Source organism: Dipteris shenzhenensis, chromosome 18 (genome assembly GCF_047967505.1).
Source record: "Dipteris shenzhenensis isolate YYH24624 ecotype China chromosome 18, Dip_SZ_1.0, whole genome shotgun sequence".
In the NCBI taxonomy this organism is placed as follows: domain Eukaryota; kingdom Viridiplantae; phylum Streptophyta; class Polypodiopsida; order Gleicheniales; family Dipteridaceae; genus Dipteris; species Dipteris shenzhenensis.
Window position 1 is genome coordinate 49,916,636 of NC_141613.1, and position 14,864 is coordinate 49,931,499.

General features: G+C 42.8%; 1 protein-coding gene across 5 annotated transcripts; it reads right to left on the reverse strand.

Moving 5' to 3' along the window:
• Positions 1 to 6,100: 6,100 nt before the first annotated feature.
• On the reverse strand, positions 6,101 to 9,490 carry LOC147891364 (delta(24)-sterol reductase-like). 5 transcript variants are annotated; one of them, XM_087389500.1, is made up of 3 exons: positions 9,266 to 9,490; positions 7,071 to 8,329; positions 6,101 to 6,909 (listed from the first exon to the last, which is right to left on the reverse strand). In XM_087389500.1, exons 2-3 carry the CDS (start codon positions 8,319 to 8,321, stop codon positions 6,454 to 6,456), a joined length of 1,707 nt encoding a protein of 568 aa, XP_087245626.1. In that variant the 5' UTR covers positions 8,322 to 8,329; positions 9,266 to 9,490; the 3' UTR covers positions 6,101 to 6,453. The 5 variants fall into 5 exon arrangements, with proteins under 5 accessions (XP_087245626.1, XP_087245623.1, XP_087245625.1 ...); XM_087389497.1 differs by lacking the exon at positions 9,266 to 9,490 and adding an exon at positions 8,805 to 9,188; XM_087389499.1 differs by lacking the exon at positions 9,266 to 9,490 and adding an exon at positions 8,490 to 8,723.
• Positions 9,491 to 14,864: the final 5,374 nt, after the last annotated feature.

A 14,864-nucleotide genomic window follows, 5' to 3' on the forward strand; every position in this document is an offset into this window, starting at 1 on the left:
CTAACTACTCTTACAGCCACCACTGGAGTGGGCACAAGCAGACTTTGGCACAAAAGATTCGGCCACATCGGATTTGCAGTGCTAAAGGAGATGCAAAAGCAAGGTATGGTTGCTCACTTACCTGCAGTAGCAGAAATCAAAGAACCGTGTGAAACTTGCATGATGGGCAAGCAACAGAGAAAGGCATTCCCAGAAGAAAGCAAGAATAGAGCAAACACTCCTCTAGAGTTGGTGTGAATGCTATGCGCATGTACCAGACAAAGAGAGAAACAAGCTACAACCAAAAAGCACCAAATGTATCTTTTTAGGCTATTGTGATGAGAAGAAAGCCTATAAGTTATATGACTGAGAGGCAAAGAAAATCATAGCGAGCCGCGATGTGGTGTTCAAGGAGCAGCCACATGCAGTGGAGGCAGAGAAGAGCTCTTCCACTTTATCATCAAGCGAAGAGGTAATTCACTATGGACCTGTCCCAGGAGCTATAAAGGAGGAGGAAATATCAGATGATGAAGGTATAAGTCACCAACCTGTTGTTACACCATGAGAAAAGCCATTGCTGCGATGGGTAAGGCAACTCTACGACCATGATAACCAGATGCCTATGTCTATTGAGTAGCATGCAGATGGTGGACCAAGGCAGTCTAAGAGAATTGAGGAGCAAAGGAGGGCTTCTGCTCACATAGTCAATATGGCCTTGATAGTTGAGATTATTGCAGAAGTAAAGGAGCCTACAAGTTTGGAGGAAGCACTTGCACACAGAGATTGGAAAAACGCTATGCAAGTAGAATATGACAGCATCATGAAGAATAAAAGTTGGGAGCAGGTAGATCGACCACCTAACAGAGACTTATTGGCACCAAGTGGGTTTGGAAGGTAAAGTACAAGGCCGATGGGACTTTGAAAAAGTACAAAGCCAGATTGGTTGCACAAGGATTTTCGCAGGTTGAAGGATTTGATTTTCATGAATCTTTCGCTCCAATTGCCAGAATGACCACTATTTGCATAGTACTATCAGTGGCTGCTCATAAAAAGTGGCCAGTTTATCAAATGGATGTTAAATCAGCATTCTTGAACGGTGACCTCAAGGAGGAGGTGTACGTGGCTCAACAACTAGGGTTTGAGGCCCCCCATTCTGAGAACAAGGTATGTAAGCTCAAGAAGGCTTTGTACAGGCTGAAATAGGCCCCAAGAGCATGGTACCAACGGATAGACAATTTTTTTCACAAATTAAACTTTAAAAGATGTGCCTTAAATGCTAACTTGTATATGTACATGAAAGGTGGAAAATCTGCTATTATTGTTCTATATGTGGATGATCTCCTTATTACAGGTGACTATGAAGACATGATCTAGTAGACAAGAAAGGTGTTGAGCACTGAGTTTGAGATGATAGACTTAGGTTTGATGCACTACTGTTTGGGGATTTAAGTCTGGCAAGAGCCAGGCAAGATCTTCATCTCTCAACAGAAATATGCAAGGGAGATCTTGAAAGCATTTGGTATGTCCGAGTGCAAGGAGATAGCTACACCTATGGAGGTAAATGCGAGGTTGTCTATGGAGATGCCTCACCACCAACAGACATCGGGAGGTACAGGAAGTTGGTCACAGCAGTCTCATCTATTTGTGCAACACCAGACCGGACGTCAGTTTTACTCGTCGCGTTTTGAGCAGGTGCTCCAATAAGCCCTGAGAGAATCATTGGAATGCAGGGATGCGGGTGCTCAGGTATGTGAAGGGCACTCTTGTTTATGGCATCACCTATGGTACAGGCACTTCCTTGGCTAGTCATTGTGACTCAGATTGTGGGCTAGAGATGTTGCTTCCAGGAAATCAGTTTCTGGATATTGTTTCTCTTTAGGTTCAGGTATCTTCTCTTGGATCAGTAAGAAATAACCAATAGTGGCATTGTCTTCTACCGAGGCTGAGTACAAGGCAGTATGTTTTGCTCCTTGTGAAGCAGGAGGATCTTATGGCACATGGGAGTGCAAGAGGATGAGGCAACTATGCTGAGGTGCGACAATCAAAGTTGCATGGCCATTTCGAAAAATCCAGTGTTTCATGTGTGCACAAAACATATAGAGATTCAGTATCACTATGTGCGTGATTTGATCGAGGACGGGATAGTGGAATTGGTCTACTATCCAACAAAGCAAAATGGAGCAGATATCTTCACCAAGGCACTCGGCAAGTATTAGCTTCAAGGTCATCTTCAGAGACTCGGCACTTCAGAGACTCGGCATTGGGCCGAGAAGGTAGTTCACCTACGGGTGGACATTGAGGGGGGGGTGTAAGATATGCTCAATGCCCCACCCTCCTGGTAACCAATAGTGGTCCAAGGTACTCAAGTTGTAAGGCCCCCATATGAGGAGAAGCCATGTGTGAGCTCGGGACACTGGATGGATCGGATCCTGACTTGCATGTTAGATGAGGTCTATCAATGAAACCGTTGATGGTAGAAAGGTGATTGTGTGGGAGCTCCTTACTCTTGTTGCGGTTGGGGGCCAGTTGGCCCCCCTGGTGGGGGTTCGAGGACGAGAGCCCCCGAGGCGACGATATAGGGAATATTTCTTGAATATTCCATGGATGACTAGTCGGCTCCACCGACTAGGTTGATTGGTCGGTTCCACCGACTACGTTGATCCGACTAGTAGCTCTTCACCTAGTATCTGTCTAGATTGCCATCTAAGCTCCATTGTGGGAGCGCACGGGTGGACGGAGCCATCATCTGTACTACATCAGTATTGAAGGAAAATTTTCTTCCTCTCCAGTTTGCTGTGTACTCTCTATTCTTTGTTCAATTTATGTTCCGCTGCACTGTGTAATTTAACATCCACCACGTCAGAGAAAAAGGTAAGGCTATAGAAGTGAAAACAGGTGCCTGAAAATTTAAACCCAGCAAGCCATCCAAAAGTCTCAATTGAAAGACTGGAAAGTGGAACAAGCAAGGAAGCTTTACCCGTAGAAGTTAATGATAATCCGTACCTAGTAAGCAAGAGTTACCAAGCGGCACTGATAAGTGTGCACCTGTAACCTTGTAGACTCTAGAGTAGAGTATGAAGAGCTTGTTACTCAAGATCATAAAAGCTAAGAGTTTGTAATCATAGGCTTTTAACTTTAATGTTAAGCAAATATTCGAGTAAAGCAATTTACTTTTGGCTCTTATTAATCTGGATTGATACTAAGTATATTTATGAGTTTCATTTTATACTTAAGGGTGTACCTTTACACAAAGAAGATGCATATATACACCACCTTTCTAAGAAAATTGGTCATCTATTGATGTTCTTAAGAAGTGATAGTTTAAAGCACAATGTTCATGACAAGTTTTTGACTTGCAACAAATATAAATTTTATTTTAAGTTTACCCATAGCATTATTCATTTTTTTGACTCAAGAATCATAATTTTTTGGAAAAAATGATTAATCATAATAAATATTTGATTGATCTTAAAAGAGTGTACTAAGTGAATAACCATAGTAAGTGTTTTAGTGATCCTAACAAATATTTGGTTATCTCCACAGACTTAGGTATTAAAAGTTCTCTTTAAAATTCTCATCGGCAAACTATTCATCATTATCAAAATCTTCATCATAGGAATTGTTAACTTAATTTTAGCAAATATTTGGTTTTTTCACTAACCTTTGGTATTAAAATCTAGATTTTAAAAAAGCATTACCAATGTATTCATAAATTTCAGACTTGTTTAAAGTCGATTTTGAGATGGGACTTTACACAAGTCCAAAATTTTTTTATACTGTATTAAGCCAAAAGCTTATTGTTGATCTTTAATGGAGTATCCAAGAAGTAAGCAATCGACAAAAATATTTAATTTCCAAACTGGGGGAAGAAATCCCACATAGGTGCCCATGATGTAAGGTATTAGTATTCGTGCATGTTGGTGAGACATGATTGAGGTAAGGCGAATGGGCAAGACTTACTACGAAGGGAAGGGAAGCAATTAATTTCTGCAAGCAATTCAAATTTCTTCTGCCACCGGCAATAAGCTTCTCGAGCAGGATGCACAAGGAGGAGAGGGGAGCTGCAAGAGTGAGAGACAAGGGATAGAGATGCTAGGGTGCGAATTGGGAGGTGAGAGGCGATAAGTGGGAGGTTAATTTTAGCAAGTCGCCTATGCTAATTCTCAGCACAAGCATGGGAGGGCAGCTAATTAATTGGTTTTTATTTATGCGAGCTATCAGGAGACGAATAGGACTGAACAAGTCATTCCCCTCTTTGCCCTTACCTATCAATTCTCGCACCTCTAAAATCCTCACATTTTTGACGGTTCATCCAAGAGCACTCCAAGGCTGGCTGGATCAAGCTCAACACAATCCATCAAATTATGACTAAGGTTCAACTCATTCCACACATCTGCTTCTACCAGGGTGAGATCTACAAACTCTTCACACTGTAAAGTTCCGATCACCTCCTAGAAGCCATCGAGACCTAGACATCGGTGACTTCAAGGCATTCCAACACTTATTTCACAGGGTGAGATCTACAAACTCTTCACACTGTAAAGTTCCAATCCCCTCCTAGAAGCCATCGAGACCTAGACATCGGTGACTTCAAGGCGACTTCAAGGCATTCCAACACTTATTTCCTGATTGGGAGCCATGGATGGACATTGATCACATTGAAGTAAAAATCATCTAGACACCAAAGCAGCAATCAACCAGCCAGCTTGGCAACGGAAGAGCTCACTATACCTTAAAGAAGGCTTAACTCCCCCCTCCCCCTAGACAAGCAGTTAACATGTAAGATTGACATACATGCAAACTCTCACTATTAACTGTGCCTTCACCACAAGTTGGGCACGAGAGAGAGAGAGTGAGAGAAAGAGAGAGCATTTCTGAACTGCATTATATTATAAGTGATTCACATTTGCCTCACATAAGCCAAGACAGCAGGCATTCAACTATGGTGTACAGAAAAATTCTCTTGATAGAATGCCAAATTCCAATCACTGCATAAAAGTGTCATTTACTTGTGGCAACAGAATATTTTGCCTGATCAGAGAGCACATGCATTCTGACAACACGTCTGTGTTAACAGCAAGATGCAACTGCTATCACCTTGCACAGCTTATGATCACACTGTTGTATCTGACATGAGAACATCCACTTGTACAAAATCCGGATCCATATAAATTCACATTACACATAGAACAACACAACTGCAATTGTAGCTGTAGACGGTAAGGCCCAAAAAAAAGAGCACCAAATTGACAATCCCTCCAGATCTAGCATTTTTGCTTACAAGGTCAGGACAGCAGACATTCAACCCTTGTAGATGGGATGACAAAACACAGTAGCAACATAAATTACCTGGTCAGCCAACACATACATCTAGACAACACATTTCCTGGAGCACGGGTGAGTGGCAACACATCACCCTGCAGATCTTAAGATACTTGACCTGCATTGATCTGTTTTTTGACCTACTAAAATATTCAATTCTCCAAGACCTAAAACCTGTTACATTCACATTGCACATCCAAATCACATTCCAAACCACATAACTGAACTTAAACCTCAAACTAGAAGATCTCTCATAGGAGCAGACCTGAGTTTTGCCTTCCTAGGGCCCTGGTGAGCAGCAACCCCTGACACTCAGCACATTATAAGACAATGAACCCACACTTGTGTATTTGACCCACACAACTAAACTTACATCACCACGAAAAAAGCTGAAATTGTGTTCCTCGTGAAACAAAGTAAAACTCCACCCAATTGAAAACTCTTTCAAGAGCAAAGCTGCGTTATGTCTTGCCTAATATCTCCAAGGTAAGCTTACACTCAGCCCCTTTTGAGTAGCCCAACTTTATGGAAGTCCAACTTCCCTAGAATCTAAACTCTTTTTAAATCTGCACAACTGAGGAAAAATCCACTAGATCCAGACAAAGACCACCATTCTAGGAGAGAAAAACCTGATGCATGAGTTGGTAAGGGTGCATTGGACAAACTAGGGAGCAGGGGGGAGGGGGGCATGTGTGTGCGGCGAGGGGGGGTGGGTGTTTGAATGCACAGTAACTATTCTTGTGAGGCAACATATGGGCCCCAGAGAGGGGCATGGGGGCCCCAAGTTATAGGTTTCAGAAATGCAGCAGCTCATTGTTTCAACAACTTGCAACTTTAATTGATAACTGAGGCACAAAATACTACATACACCCTTTGTATCAACTGTCCATAAATTCTCAAAAAATCATGACCCTAAACTAAAGGCCCAAGTTCCGCATCTTGAAATCGAGTTCAAAGCAAAACTGTTCTACAGATCTTCCAGGCACTTGCAATCTCCAGATGAGTCCATAAGCAGAGCTGAGCCAAGACCAGAACAAAACAGCATGGAGAAAGGTCTACTGACACGTGATTAGCCTGCCAATTCCTACAGAAGACATTAAAATTCCACACTACCTCCAAAAAACTAAGGATTTTTGTACCCCTTTTCTAAAGTTATTCCATTGGGGCCTCCAAGTCTGCATAAGCATTTTCATGCAGCTTCTGCTCCTCCTCTTGAACCTCCTTTTCTGTCTTCCTTCCCTTCTTGGATTTGTAGTATACTCCCATAAATGTCCCCACTGCTTTGTACTTCTCTCGACACTGACTGTAGAGGCTGGCATCAAACATTCTCCAGAAATCCTTCTCGTTGAGTTCTGTGACTGCGTATAAGGCCTGGAATCCATGATTATTAATCAGCCATTTTTCAATTCTGCGGCAAGCCTCAACCCCATCAAAAACTTCTCCACGGAAAATGGGATTGGGAGTATAGTACAACCCAATATCAGTGTACATTTGAGCATAAGGAGTATCCCCCCTCCTCCTGTGCCTCTCAAAGCCAGGCTCCGGGTAAATCATAGTCTTAATCGGAAATTTATGAAGTTTGTGGGGGCACAACCAGATAGGATACAGCTGCCAACAAGAAAAGAAGAGAAATAACTTAACTTGCATAAGGAAATGCATGCAATACCACTAACTTTATTTTCTAAATGATTTATGCTTTCAGAGCTATTAACCTTTGAACGGACACAATTTGTGACAAAATCAGAAAGAAGATTTGAATAAAAACAAACCTCGAGTTCTGTATGAGCAAACTCCAGAGCACTTGGCACCTTGTACAAAGGAACAAGCATATCCTGAATGACGTGGTTCTCATGATAGTAATTCCGGATTGCATCTCCTTGGGTAGCTTTGAGGAAGGACACCTTAGGTGGCATCAGCCAACCAAGGAGGTAGCGGAACCACCATTGATCCCCAAAGGGCAAAATGAGCTTCCCCTCCCAATAGAGACACCGGGTGTGGCGATGGTAGTACTGTCTGGTAGGAATATACTCTACAAATTCTCCTCTTTTCAGCGCTGTCTGGGCATGCTGGTAAAACCAGGGCTTAAACCACCAACCCTGCTCGTTAATTTTATTGCCTTTCTTCTTAGCTTCCTCCTTCGAAGCATAATTACCAGTCATGCAAACTGCTTCATTAGGAGTATAGATCATGGTCTCAACGAAGTCAGGGACCTTGTCACTGGAGTCCTGGTTTCCATCTGGATCTGTGAAAGACTCGATGTAGGCTTGCCCAAGCTCGCGGAGGCTTCCACGAACAGGTTTATAGGTCACCTTCATGTACTCCTTGATGGGAATGAGCTTTATCTCAGCTGCAACGAGAAATCCGAGGGTCCCCTGAGACCAAGGGATGGCATAGAAGAGGTCAGAGTACTCATTATCGGCAGTGGCCTTGACGAGCTTCCCATCTGAGAGGACAATCTCGTAAGAAACAACAGTGTCTGCAAACAAGCCGTAGATGTGGGAGCTTCCCTCGATTCCATATCCATTGATGAGGCCACCCACAGTGAGATCGTCAAGCTCGGCCACTACTGCAAGAGCCAGATTCATGGGAACAGTGACTCGAGAGATTTGGCCCATGTTCACCAGAGGCTCAACCCTTGCAATCATCCTCTCTTTGTCAATCTCGAGGACGTTCCTGAAGGCCGACAGATCCACCTCGAAGTGACGAGCCCTCTTGTAGTCCACATTCCTCATGCCCACAGCAATGTAGGGCTTCCGAGCAGTGCAGACCAGGCCATCCCTGTTTGGGTCTCGCTGTTTCAGCCTCTGAACGACCTTCTCGACGTTCTTGTCGTGCTCCTGTTGCCTTTTCTTGAAGGACTTGCGCTCGGACATGATGTCTCCGAAGTAGGTCATAACGTCGAAGGTGAAGGAGATGGGGAGGACGACGAAGATGACCAGGATCCATCGGAACTTGACCAGGTAGTCGACGTAGGTTGTCTTGCGCTTGGGGCGGAGAGGCTGGCGAAGCTCGTCCGACATGGTTGCGACTGCACATGCACAAGAACCCGAATCAGTTTTCCGTCATTGCTCACTCTTGCAAGAACTCAGAGACCGCATTTTCTGTGTACATTCTCCGTTCACAAACTTCAACCCCAAACCTCAACTTGTTTTTCGGAAAAACTTCGACGGGTTTCCCTCGCTCCGCACCTCAGACCTCAGTTTTGCGATTAGTTTCGACCTCCGACCGACGGAAGCTTCGACCGAAACCTCAGATCTCAACTAAAACCTTCGAGCCCAAACGACGGGACTTCGAATAGAAAACCTCACGCCCATACTTCTACTCCGAAGTCCGAACACGCAGACGTTTTGCTCAGACCTCAGTCCTCTACAGGCGTTTCATCCCTCGGAAACTTCGACTCCGACTGACGGAGAATACATACAGGAGACTTATCTATGAAAACTTCCCGGACTTTCACGTCTTCAGACTGGACCTTCCTGAACCCACTAACCTTGTCGCCGTACCTTAGTCAGAGAGCCTTGATCAGCAACCGTCACAGCGACCGCAAACAGATTCCGTCGTGGTGATCACGAGGACTACACCGAGCTCGCATGCAGGCTGCCAATGGCCAGAAAGGCAAAACAAATTCCTAATACGAGGACGCAAACCAGATTTCTGGCGTGAAATCTGGCGCAGAAAGGATAAGACTTTACAGAACACTTGTTCTATCTATAGGCAAGGCAAAGGGCACTCGCCGGGAAATCTAAGCCTTTCGACTCCCAGCCTGTGCGCATTCTTCGAGACACTATTCGCAAAACCCAGAGCCCTGCCTTCGTTTCATGTACGGGTCTGCCCCTTCCGTCGTGCAGCCCGTACCTTTACAGCCTGGTTCCTGGTTCCTTTCTCCCCTCCCTGCTGCTTCATTAGATTCTCCATCCCAAGTTCTCCACTGTGGATTTTCTTTCAAATCTTTGCAATTGCTCACCAGCCGCTCGTCAAACCCCCGAGCTCCTGGCCGCTTGGCGCCTTGAATCCGAAGTTCCCAAATCCCAAGCCCGAATTTCGAAACCATGCTCAAGTAGAAGCCGAGCAGCGGGCAGCCTGTGAGGCACTACTATTCCAATAGCATATGCACGTTGCCACGTTTATCCTGGAGCGGCACTGTAAAAGCCACATGCATCTTGTCGTTCATGCAGGCCGGAAGCAACCAGCTTCGGTTTTCGCAAACCTACACCTTTATGATGCTTCGTGCTTCTCGAACATCCTCCTTGCTTCTCCAAAGTTCAAACCGGAGTCTAGATCACCAAAAGCAACCTCCACCGGCACCTGCCCACAGTTCCTCCACTGCCCACAGTTCACTGCGTCCTTGCTGCAGGTCAGGTAGTGAACTACCAGATCTTTAGTTGACATGTGCGGTTATAAATTTCCTCCCTCCTCAACGGTCATCTCCCGTAACTACCTCATGATCCTCTCCTTCTCGTTACGCTCCAGAGTCCAATTCTTTACATCCCCAGTAATTCTAGAGCTTCGCTCTGCAGCATTAGTTCCAGACTGGAATCACACCAACGTCACGTTTTCTGATCTGGATTCTACATTCCTGCTTCCATTGTCGCTGTTGCCCGATACCATTTCACCATATCTTTGATGGCCGCCCTTTCCATAGCACGAAGGGGAAATCCTAAATAACCCCATCGAATTGTTTGCTCGGCAGACTCCCCAAATTTAGGAACTATGAGACTACATGCAGGACTCTTCCATGTAAATGCATTGCATAGGTAACCATAGTGGAGGGATATAATTTCTTTTCAAAAAATAAAACAAGATGAATGATTTATATCATTCAAGAGGCCTCCCAAAAAACAAAAAACAAATAAGTCGAATGCAAGAGCTGCGCTGGCATTTCAAGAGGGGATCGCCTGCACGCGTGGCACTCTCAATGGCCAATCTACTATTTCCACCTAGCATGTAGTCCTTGAAAATTATTTTACCTTTCAAAAGTTGGAGAACCATCACTATACCCTTCCCACACACAGGGAAGGCCAAAAAATAGCTTGATGACAAACTTAAATATCCAATACCAAAGCCGCCACATGTATCTTAATTTTTTATAGGAGCTTGACACTTAAGCATGCCTCTTTACTAGGTTTTCCCCTAGAGAGAAAAGATGAGCGGATGCTTTAATTGCATAAGCAAATTAAGCAATTTGGGCATTTGTCCACCTCATGGAAGTAAAACTACTTTTTGACTAAGGCAACACCTATCAAATTGCCTTAGCTACAAGTCTGATTAACAAAAACTGCCAGAGAGTGTCGATAACCAAAGCAAAAAAAGTAGCCTTTGCATATTGATTAAAGTGAATGCTATGCTCGTATTTTATCATAATTGACATAATGCATGCCTAGCGGAGTGATTGCATTGTGTGCACCTTTCAAAATTGATTATATAACTCATCATGAGGAGCTATAGCTCTTTAGGAATGTGCTTATGCCAAATGGATAAGCCCACATATTCCTATGGTAAAAGTGACCTACGAAGATTTTGACAACTAGGGCCATCCAACCAAAGTGCTTACTAGTTATAAAAACTATGCTCTTGAAACCATGAATAATTATTAAAGCTTGTCAGACCTCATGAGGATTTCGAAGCAACTGCTTACTTCTACATTATGATATTTTCACTTTATGAATCTTTTCAAGATCCTTAAATGTTAGAAAAATGGTTTGGGGCACATGGCTAGTAATAGCAATGAACTGGCACATTCCTAATTGCTAGTGCATTCACATCCTACTTTTAGAAAAAAAAGGAGCACTCAAAGCACATGCCACCTATTGCTCAAGAGAGCTAGTTTCCATGCAAGAAATGGATCAAACAAAATGAAAGAATGACTAACTCGAGGCACTATTTCTACAAGAGTAGGAATAGTCTATAGTGTCAAAAGTGTTGAAGAATTACCATGGGGCGACCGGTGTTGTACTCGGCCCGCAACTTACCGCAATACAGATCCATTGCATGCAATTGTACACCCCCAAGAGAGGATACCCAAGCTCTTCCCAAATCATAAGACTTTTTACCTCTCATATGGAGACCTTATTACAATTATTATGACACACCCGAGTGATGCCTAGACATATGAGCATTATAGACCACTACCTATCACCCATATTAGTTGGCTGAATCTTGTCATATGGGTCTCAAAGAGTGCCATAAGATATTTATTTTCGTCTCAAAGAGTGCTCTAAGAAATTATTAGAAGTATTATGGATTCTCGAGGAATGGTGATTCCAAAAGGCATGAGATTCTTCATGTTGTCCTAACACAAGCCTGAGGTACCTAGGAATGGAGATTTTAAAAAGGGAATGATGGATTTTAGACATTTTACACAAAGTTTTAGACTTTAAGATAGGATTCAAATAACCTCGAAATCATGAGGTTGGATAATGTTTGAGGATATAGGTTTGGTCACACTACTCTCAATAATTATCAATAGGTTTTATAGGTTTGGTCGCACTCTCAAGGGTTATTAATGGGGCCACAATAATGCTTAATAATATGGATTTCATTACTAACTCGCGACCATGTTCATCGAATAAAAAGTCTAAGCTTGTGACAAAAAGTGAGGGCTTCATAAAAGAAGTGAAAGTTTAAAAAATAAATCCATGTGGAGAAAGCTCTCTCTCTCTCTCTCTCTCTCTCTCACACACACACACACATGCACGCACGCACACACACACACACACACACCCCTCCCCATTAAGGACCTGTGATATCTAGGGGTGTATCACATTTTGGTAAATGTTTTGATACAACAGAGTTTATATCTATCCCAGATATTGGTAGAAAGGCTCTACATGGATGCAAAAAGAGCATGGGGGAAAGTATTGGTAAGCATTGGGAATTGTTCACTTGATTTGTTTCATTTTCATCTCGAAGGAAGAGCATTCATATTGTACTTGTCCCGTATGTGGCCAGGACCACGATAGAGAATTACCATAAAAAGAGACCATTTGGTCCTTACTTTATTAATTGTTAGAGAAGGATTAGACTTGACTCTAGAATATCTTAGTCTCACACTTCTCGATGATGCCTTACACTCCCTCATCTCAATAGTGCTCACACACACATCACATCCCCTTCAGGATGCTTGTGATTTTGGAGTTATCAATATTTGGATAACCCATGCAAACATTATTGGCTTTGATCCCATGTCATTGAAAGAAATACTTATTGATTTCTTATGCCTACTAGTGGGATTAGACATATTATATTATACCCCTCAGATTATTTGTTGACCAACTATGCATGCCCATGGTCATGGGGACCCTTCTATACTTTGAACTTTTCAAAGTATTGATAGGCCATGGAAACATGTAATCGTATTGAAGTCCCTCGAGAAATATTTGAGTACCCATTGAACTACCATGTGTAAGTGCTAAAACCTAGTGGACAATGGAGTCACCTCTAGATAATGAGACCCTACTAGATATTTATTCCTTATAAAGACGATAGGCTGGCCGGCATTGAGGAATGGACTGTCCATTGACATGACTGGTAGTATGGAATACATAGAAGAGTATAAAGAAGAGTGGTGTGGTGAGAGTGATGATTTAATGGCCATGGCTAGCAGCACATCTTTTGAGATCAACAAGAACATCCAAGAGTACAAAGAATGAATAGTGAAATTACATCCACTATTGCCCACTTAACTGCAAAGCTGAGTGGAACAAAAATTGAAGGAAGGATACCCTGACACATTATTGAAGAGCTTGAAATAAGGAAGATGCATGCTTAGCTTCTAAACTTCTAGCAACTCATTTTGACCTCTTCCAAGACTGCCCCCCCTTTCAGAGTGGCTTGCAGGCAAAGCAAGGAGCTCGCAAACTCTCTGGTGTCTGGATAGTCGACCTTCACAAACTGGTTTATCTAACCACCAGTATATTTCATACGGGCTGGCCTGGGACATGGCTATGGATGGACTACTTTCAAGGTCCTTTTTTTATTTTCACAATTCTACTGGAAGACGTCTGTTCTTTGTTCTAAACTATTTCAGTTCGTAGAGCTCTGGGATGCCCATGCAGGCGACTAGAGGCACTGCTTCTTAGAAAAGAGCATAGTTAAAAAAAAATTCGCTTGGTCCAAAGTATGTCTAGCTCAAACGTTAGATTATTCTTGGAGCCTACATCGGTTATACCGACTATCTCAGAGACATTTGATCATCATTTTTGTTAGCCAATGGATGGATTGAGAGCTTAGAAACTGTGATGAAAACATTGTTATACCTTATAATTACTTGCTGCTATGGGACGTCTACTATATTACTGCTATGGGATGTCTTCTATCTTTCCTTATAATCACTACGATGAAATGAATTTGTAGAAGACTTTATCAAGCTCAGACAAGGTAAGGGCGCAGAAGCATTATTCACGTGTTTCTTAGATTTACGGCTACATTAGGGACGAAATATTACTCCCATGTTTGACCTCCGCTCAGCCTAGAGCTTCATGAAACTTCATGCAATCATTGTCACACTTTATGGTCAACATGATCTCCAGGGAGGAGATAAGAGGTGAGCATTACAGGCTCGAGATATAGAAGAAGTTCATCTACAGAGTTCTTCCCAAAGCTGGAGCCCTTCAAATCTGCGGTGCTTGTAGTAGCTGAGATGATGAGTCGCAGCTTTACCAAGCTCCTTATCTCCCACATGAAGAAGACCAACTGGGATCTTGACGCGATAGTGACGTCCATCAAGCTTAGCATTGCATATGCAAAAGCGGCCTACTAGAATGCTAGAACTTGCCAAGATAGTAAAGAATTCGGGCTCTTGTTATGCCCCTAATTTTTTATAGGCAAAGTTGATGATGATAAACTGTTGCTACCCGTGATTCACTGCTTGAATCCCCACCTTGAATCCCCACCTTTCTTTGCGCAAATCTTAGTAGTCTAAATAATTGAATCTACAGATCCACTTAGGTAGCAGAAGAAATCTCTTTCTTCTTCTCAATTCATTTGATCAGCTAATATCGAGAGAGAACACGAAGACAGGGAATGGTTCTGCAATGAATGCCACCTTATCTACCTTATCTTCCTTTGGCGCTGAGTCATTAGACTTCATGGCTGCATCAATATTACTTCAGTTTTTTTTAAAAATGGGAGCACGGTAAGGGATCATTTAGTCTTTGAGCTGTACCTCGAGCCCCGGTCCTCAAACGAAATTTGCATGGGCACCAGTATACACCAGTATACTATCTCAAAGGGCAGTAGTGGGAAAATTTACCCAATAGCTTAGGTCCAAAATGACATGTAGGATTCTAGTAAGTTACGATTACTTCATGATTAGATCTGGGTGAATATCTCTTACCTAAGCTAATGCTTTCGGGATGCAAAGAAATATCACAAGAACAAGAAGTTCTGAACGGCATGCCAGCTTGACTCTAATGTGTCCAAGAACACTATGAAAATCTATTACATTGATTTTAGAATCTTTTGGTTGGGTTCTAGTCTCCTTTTACATTGATTTTAGAATCTCCTTTTACAAGAGGCCTGATGAGAACCTCTTGGGAAATATATTTATTCTATTTGATATTGGG

Excerpts from the sequence above, each read along its gene's own strand:
- LOC147891364 (XM_087389500.1), bottom strand. The coding sequence starts at position 8,321 with ATGTCGGACGAGCTTCGCCAGCCTCTCCGCCCCAAGCGCAAGACAACC. Across the intron at positions 6,910-7,070 it reads TTGCTCATACAGAACTCGAG|CTGTATCCTATCTGGTTGTG; the intron begins GTTTGTTTTTAT and ends TCTTGTTGGCAG.